At 44.6% G+C, this 7921-nt stretch overlaps 1 protein-coding gene across 1 annotated transcript in view; it reads right to left on the reverse strand.

Moving 5' to 3' along the window:
• Positions 1 to 5806, reverse strand: part of LOC138148795 (tumor necrosis factor receptor superfamily member 23-like) — an 8874-nt gene extending 3068 nt beyond the window's left edge. The window contains exons 1-4 of the mRNA XM_069071615.1: positions 5358 to 5806; positions 5116 to 5236; positions 3916 to 4041; positions 1791 to 1902 (exon numbers count right to left, since the gene is read on the reverse strand). Coding sequence (XP_068927716.1) covers positions 1791 to 1902; positions 3916 to 4041; positions 5116 to 5236; positions 5358 to 5405 — 407 coding nt within the window. The 5' untranslated portion in view covers positions 5406 to 5806. The remainder of the gene's footprint in view (positions 1 to 1790; positions 1903 to 3915; positions 4042 to 5115; positions 5237 to 5357) is intronic.
• Positions 5807 to 7921: the final 2115 nt, after the last annotated feature.

Below are 7921 nucleotides of genomic sequence, written 5' to 3' on the forward strand. Positions count from 1 at the left end.
CACACACACACACACACACACACACACACACACACACACACACACACGCTCAGGCTGCTCAACTTGTGTCCTCCTCTCCCCCCAGGGTCCAAGAAGACTAAAGTCAAGTCTTTTCCTTGAACCCAGTGACAAAGGGAGGTCTCTTTACTTATGTCTGTAAAACCTTCACTAATTCCAGTCCTGTGTGTTCAGTGTCAGCCAGAAAAGTCAATAAGATGGGGCCCTTCGAGATTCCCAAATCCAAGTCATTCTGCATCAGGGGGCTTTCTGGAGCTAACGCCCAGATCCCCCTCTGATAGTATCTACTCAACAATCTCCCATTGACTTCAAGATCAAATATAAAAGGGCAGCTAGGTGGCGCAGTAAATAGAGCACCAGTCCTGGAGTCAGGAGGACCTGAGTTCTAATCTGGCCTCAGACACTTAAAGCTTACTAGCTGTGTGACCTTGGGCAAGTCACTTAACCCCAATTGCCCTGCCTTTTCCCCTCTAAAAATCCAAAAAAGATCAAATATAAAGTCTCCTCTTTGGCTTTGACAGCCTCTCACATCCTGGCCTCTTGCTACCTTTCCTGTGTTTTCATACTTCATTCCCCTCCACACACTGTTGGAGCCTTTCCACTCACAGATGACTCCTTTTCCCCTCTCTGACTTTGCTCTGGATGTCCCTCACGCTAGAAATGCTGTTCTTAGCATAGTGCCTGGCATAGTCAGAATGTATTAAATGCTCATTGCCTCATGTCTCTCAGAGTCCATGGTTTCTTTCTATAATACCCTATTTCCATAATGAGCTCACACTAATCCTAGAGGCCACATAATGGTCCCTCAAATGTACGTTTCCCTCCTTTGCAGCAGTGATAGAGAGTTTCTTTTAGGCCAGAATTAGTTATATAATCACATTTGCTCTGAGCCCCCAGGTAGGAAAATTCTCCCTGTTCAGGCAGAGATCAGACCTTCAGCTTTAGTCTACATTCATATATCTGCCTAGTTAGCCCCTTTGTTCTTGTTGGTGGAAGCAAAATTCAGATTACTGAAGTGTTTAGGCCAGGACAGCCAAATGGATGACAGCATATATGGATAGGTAGGCACTTGGAGGGGAACTGAGGGAAAGAGTTGAGGAAGTAGGTATAACTGGCAGCATCAGCCCATGTTTTCTGCTCCAAGATGTCAGTGGAGTCCATGGCCCTCTTCCATTTCTCCCTTCTCTGCCACAACTCAGTCCTACCTTTGTTTCTTTTCAAATAAGATCACATTTTTAAATTAAGAAAGTATCAATGAATACCTTATCACAGAGCCTGCCATATAATAGGTGCTTAATAAATGCTCATTCCCTTTCCTTTTTAATGGTTGTCCTGGGGAGGCCAGGTCTTTTGGGGTGACCTCAGTATGTCCTCGTTCCTTCCTCTCTGCTGCCAGATACTTAGAATTTCTGTCTGGTTTTAAGTGCTTTCTGATTTCATACCAGCTCCTCAACTAGTGACCACTTCCACCCCCCAGTTCTCCAAACCCCACACAATCAGAGTAGACCTCCTCTGGCCCTTAGTTCTAATTGGTTGATTCCATCAAGAAGCTGCCCCTCCAAATATTCTTGAGTGGGGTTAGATCATCATCAGTCAATGCTCCACCTCACCCTAAAGTTTCAGGACTCAGCTCAAGCTCTACCTTCTCCATGAAATCTTTTCTACTGAGATCCCTTCTCTACACACTCCCCCATTCCACCCCAGCTGCTAGCACAGCCCCTCCCAAGATCACCTGGAATCATTCGTGTTGTATGTACTCTGGATAAACTCACCTCTTGGTACAGGGCTGGCACACCTTACAATCTGGGGCCTCGCAAAAGTACCCCTCCTTACACTGGCACTTGGTGTTTATATACTTATAACAAGGTATCAGCATCTCTTGGTCTGCCAAAAAGGGAGAGGTTTGGATTAATGTAACTCTGGAGAGGCCATCAAGCTAACCATATGCCATATCCAAGGGGAGCATCCCTGGAACAATCAAATGTCCAGAAGTGTGCTATTGTCTCACTTGGCCAGGCAGCTGGCCAGACAACCTCAGAGCTCCAATATGGCAGCCAGGAGTGACTGCCCTGGTGTGAAGCTTCCCTCCCGCACACAGGGATGCTAGAAGGCAGTCCTCCAGCCTACCTGGGCAAAAATAGCAGCACCCTGGGACACCCTAGCAAGATGTTCACACTGAACTCAGCTCTCCTGGTCTCTGAAGCATATATATTATATATACTCTATACTGTACCCAGCCTGCCCAACACCACACCTAGTCAGTCTACTATGCAGCAGGGTGGTCCACTGGAGAAAGCTCTAGACCTGGAGTCAGGAAGACTGAAGTTCAAATCCAACTACTTACCAGCTATGTGACCCTGGACAAAGTTCTGTTTGCCTCAGTTTCCACAAGGGTAGAGTAAGGATAATATTAGTGTTTGACTCCTAGGGTTGTTGTGAGGACCAAAGGAGATATTTATAAATATATAAAAATATAAATGTTTTCTAAACTTTAAGTACTACATAATTTCCAGCTATGCTTTTTCTTGCTGTTATTGTTGCTACTATTATTACCCAAAAGTGGTAGGCCCTGAAAGAAGCTGTGCCCCACACAACTCTGGTTTATCTGCACACCAGTCTGGGTAAGGGGAGATGCCATAGGCAGCTATTGTTCCCTTATACAACCAATTCAATACCCATTTATTAAGCAACTACTATGTGTCAGGTGCTATGCTAAGCACCAGGGAGAGAAAAAGAGACAAAAGATGATCCCTGCCCGCAAGAAGCTTACAATCTAATGGGGGAGACAACAAGGAAACATATCTACATATATATGTATCTGTGTGTATACACATACACACCCCCACCCCCACACCACAAGCTATATAAAGGAAAAATAAGAAACAATTAAAAGAGGAAGGCACTAGAAATAAGAGGAAAGTTTTTTCTGTAGGAGATAGGATTTTAGTTAAGACTTAAAAGAAGCCAGGAGGTAAGTAGTCTAAGTGTGGGAGGCAGAGTCTTCCAGGAATGGGGGGCCACTCAGTAACTGGGCCTCCATTCCACCCACAAAAGCAGGAAAGAAATAGTAGGCATGTCTATGTGAGAGAGACTAAGGGATAGGTGGGGATGTTGAAATCTCCAGAATGTGGGGCTGCCTCAGCAGCAAAGCATAACAATTAGGGTATCTGTAGAATTAAGCCAGGTGGACATCCCTGGCAGGAGGGAGGTGGGGGAATTCAAGTCCCTCAACATCCCCACCTATCCCTCAGTCCCTCAGTTACATTCTCTGAGTCTCAGAATTAGCCTTTCCCACCCAAAGTTCTGCGACTTTCTTCTTCCTACTTAGATTTCCCCAGAGTTAGACACACTCTTACCTCTGACTGGGGAAGAGCTGAGGAGCAGGACACTGGGGGCATCCATAGAGGATATACCCCAGAAGACCAGTCTCTGTCCTGGGTGTCCCTACTGCCCACCCTTCCTGGGACCTAGGTTACTCCTCACCAGGGATCCAGGGAAGGCTACAAAGGGACTCGTTTTCATACTCACGCCAACCTTTAGCAGCTTGAAGGACAATTCAAAATTCTCCAAACTCTGCCCTCTTTCAATCCCTCCCCCAGTTCCCCAGCACAGAATGGTGAAGAGGATAGCAGGTTGTTCTCTGGATGAAGCAAGTAGGCTGGTCCTGGGTCCTGAATGAGATGCCCCCTCCCATGCAGGTTCTCCTGTCCATTCCAACTCTCTCTCCTAATCATCAAATTGGAGACCTGAGGCTTGGGGTGGAAGGATGCGTGCGGGCAGTGGTCTGCTATCAATGCCCAACTCTGACTCAGGGGAGGAGGTCACTCCAGGTCTGATGCCCCAGGTCCCCTGGGCTGGCATCCCTCTCCTCAAGGAAGCTTGTAGCAACATACTAACCTTCTCTGCACTGGGCACACTGCTGGCAGGTCTTCAGTTCATTCTTGGGGGCATACTTTCCAGGAGGGCACTCCTTACAGTCTCCAAGGGTGTGTGACATGGTGCAATGCTTTTTGACATGGGTGCCTGTGTGAGGAGACCACAAAGGCCAAATGAGACTCAGAAGTGACTAATGCCTCCTGGTTACAGAATAGAAGATTCCCTTTTCAGTGTACACAGTATTCTGTCCCACCCTTCCTGGGAAGGCCCACCTCTGAAGAGGAGGGAGGGAGGAGTAGGGAACCAAGTCCTATTCCTACCAACAATGTATTCTTGTGTTCTTGTCTTCCCATAAGCCCTCCAATATCAGAGCCAGACTGGAAAAGACCTGGAAGGTCAAGCTGTGGAGTTCTAAATTTTTTCCTAAGGGCAATAGGGGGCCACAGAAGCTCCTCGAGCAGGTCTGTCTTACAAATGCCAACTTGTGCAGCACTGTGGAGGATGGATTGAAGAGGGGAAGAAGAGGAGGCATGGAGACCCCCCAGAAAGAAATCTATTGCAGTAAATCAACAAGCGGTGATGAGGGTCTGAAGGAAGGCAGAAGCTGAGGCAGTGGATGATGAGAGGGTTGCAGGGGATGCTGTAAAGGGAGGTAACCATTCTTAAAGGTGGGAATGGGTAGTTGTTCTTCAGGTTTGGAGAACAGTACGCACAAATGCCAGAAGAGGTAGGAAGGTGGCATGTAGAGTTCAGTGAGGCCAGCCTTGCTGAGCGTGGTTGGACCAGAGGGCATGTGAAGGGGAGTAAAGTGTGATAAGACTGGCATGGGAATCTGGAGCCTTCAGTGAATGGATTAAAAAATGCCAGGCTCAGGAGTTGGTATTTTTACCTGAAGTAGTGATCCGCTGAACATATCAGAGCAAGGTGGGAAGTCTAACCTCCGATTTTACATTCAACAAGTAAGGGTGAGAACAGTTGTGGTACTCAATCCATAGGCAGGGTTTAAAGCAGGGTGAATTGCTATGAAAACTTTAATGAGCCCTAGAAATAACCAAACTCTTTGACTAAGCCTCAGGTCTGAAATGTGATAGGGACTGAGGGAGAGGAGTTAGAAGCCCCACGGAGAGGAGAATAGCTGGAGGTGGAGGTTGGGGCGGTGCGGGGAGAGGGGGGAGAAGGGCAGAGAGGAGGTCAATGACCTGGGTAGTAGGAGCCACTTACCAGCAGGGCAGTGCAAGCAGCAACGCCCAACATGCCAATACTCATTTTCAAGGTCACAGGACTCCCGGGATGCTCTATAGTTTTGTTTGGACTGCAGGGCTGACTCTGATTTTCTCATAACCTGGAAAGAGAGGCAAAATATTTTCAAGATAAAAAAAAGTCTGGAGTTGCTCTCCAACCCTGAAGTCCTGCACTTCTGCTGTAAGGTAACCCCGACCCCACCCCCAGTCTCCCCATCTCACCAGCAGCAGCGCGAGCAGTGCAAAGAACCGCACAGCGCCGTGGCCCATAACGATGTTAGCTACTACGCTGCTCTGCTGCACTGGCCCGTGTGTCCCGGCGGATCGGGCTCCCGGCTCGGCGGTGCCGGCTTGGGGCTCCTGGCTCCCAACTCAGGTGTTCCGACTAGGGGTTCTTGGCTCCCAGTTCGGGGGTCCCGGCTCGGTCCTGGCTCGGAGCTTCCGGCTCGGGCATCCTGGGTCGGGAGATGAGGCTTGGGGGACCCGGCTTGAAGGTTCCTGGCTCGGGGCTCCTGGCTCCCGTCTCAGGGATCCCGGCTCAGGGTTCCTGCCCCCCGGTTCGGGCGTCTCGGCTCTGGGCAAGGCTCGCGGCCGCTTCCGACTCAGTCCTTTGCACGCCGGGCAGGGGGCGGAGCCAGGAGCCACCTCCCGGTCTGTCCGGGCCTAGGACCTAGCGACGGCCTAGAGAAGTAGTGTTGCTTTTACTCTCCAGTGAAAGTTGCATCAGCTCGCAACTCAGACGCATAGTTAGTTGCTTCAGTTCCAACTCGGCCAACTTATATGTTTAATGTTCCAATTTTCCCACACCGCCAACATTTATAATTTTCTTCTTTTGTCATGTTAGCAAATCTGATAGATGTCATATGGTATCTCAGTGTTTTAATTTGCATTTCTTTTACCAATAGTGATTTAGAGCATTTTTTTCATGTGACTATAGATAGCTTTAATTTCTTCCTCTGAAAACTGCCTGTTCATATCCTTTGACCATTCATCAATTGAGGAGTGACTTTTATTCTTACAAATTTGACTCAGTTCTCTATATACTTTAAAAATGAAGCCTTTATCAGAGACACTGGTTGTAAAAACTGTTTCCCAGCTTTCTGCTTCCCTTCTAATCTCGGTTGCATTGGCATTGTGCAAAAACTTTTTCATTTAATCAAAATCATCCGTTTTGCATTTCATAACATTCTCTATCTCTTGTTTAGTCATAAATTCGATTCTCCATAGATCTGACAGGCAAGCTATTATTCCTTGCTCTCCTAATTAGCTCATAGGATCATTATATTCACTATATAGTGTACCCATTCTGACTTTATTTTGTTATACAGTATAAGATATTGGTCTATGCCCAGTTTCTGCCATACTATTTTCTAGTTTTCCCAGCAGTTTTTGCCACATAATGTGTTCTCATTCCAGAAGATGGAGTCTTTGGGTGTATTAAACAATAGATTGTTAGAATCATTGATTACCGTCTTGTGTACCTAACTTATTCCACTGATCCGCCACTCTATTTCTTAGCCAGTAACAAAGTAGTTTTCATTATTTCTGCTTTATAATACAATTTAAGATCTGGTATGACTAGGCCACTTTCCCTTGCATTTTTTAAAAATTTTCCCTTGATATTCTGAACCTTTTGTTATTTCCAGATGAATTTTGTTATTGTTTTTTCTAGTTTTATAAAATAATTTTTGGTAGTTTGATTGGTATAGCACTGAATAAATAAATTAATTTAGGTAGAATTTTCATTTTTATTATATTAGCTCGGCCTACCCATGAGCAATTGATATTTTTCCAATTATTTAGATCTCACTTTATTTGTGTGAAAAGTGTTTTGTAATTGTGTTCATACAGTTCCTAGGTTTGTCTTGGCAGGTAGACTCCCAAATATTTTATATTGTCTACAGTAACTTTAAATGAAATTTCTCTTTCTATCTCTTGCTGTTGGGCTTTTGTTAGTAATATATCGAAATGTCAATGATTTCTGCGGGTTCATTTTATATCCTGTGACTTTGCTAAAGTTGTTTATTATTTCAAGTAGTTTTCTAGTCAATTCTTTAAGTATACTATCATATTATCTGCAAAGAGAGATAGCTTTGTTTTTTCTTTGCCTATTATAATTCCTACAATTTCTTTTTCTTCTCTTATTGCTAAAGCTAACATTTCTAGTGCCAAATTGAATAAGAGAGGTGATAGTGGACATCCTTGTTTCACTCCTGATCTTATAGGAAATGCTTCTAGTTTATCCCCATTACATATAATGCTTGCTGATGGTTTCAGAGAGGTGCTACTTATCCTTTTAAAGAAGATTCCATTAATTCCTGTCCTCTCTAGTGTTTTTAATAAGAATGGGTGTTATGTATTGTCAAAAGGTTTTTCTGCATTTATTGAGATAATCATATGATTTCTGTTAGTTTTGTTGTTGAGAGGGAAAGTTGAGGTCCCCCACCTAGTATGTCAATTATGCTGATAGTTTTTGTAATATTGAACCAACCCTGCATTCCCAGTATAAGTCGTACCTGGTCATAGTATATTATCCTCATGATAAGTTGCTATAATCTCTTTGCTAATATTTTAACATTTTTGCATCCATATTCATGATGGAAATTGGTCTAATAATTTTCTTTCTCTGTATTTTGTATTTTGATGTTTGTATCATAAAAAGCATTTGGTAGGACTCCTTCTTTGCCTATTTTTCCAAATACTTTATAAAATATTGGAATTAGTTGTTCTTTAAATGTTTGATAGAATTCACTTATAAATCCATCTGGACCTGGAAATTTTTTCTT

This window comes from Petaurus breviceps, unplaced genomic scaffold (assembly GCF_028583685.1).
Source record: "Petaurus breviceps papuanus isolate PSGF00001 unplaced genomic scaffold, PetGlider_PUasm1.0 90842, whole genome shotgun sequence".
Taxonomy (NCBI): Eukaryota; Metazoa; Chordata; class Mammalia; order Diprotodontia; family Petauridae; genus Petaurus; species Petaurus breviceps.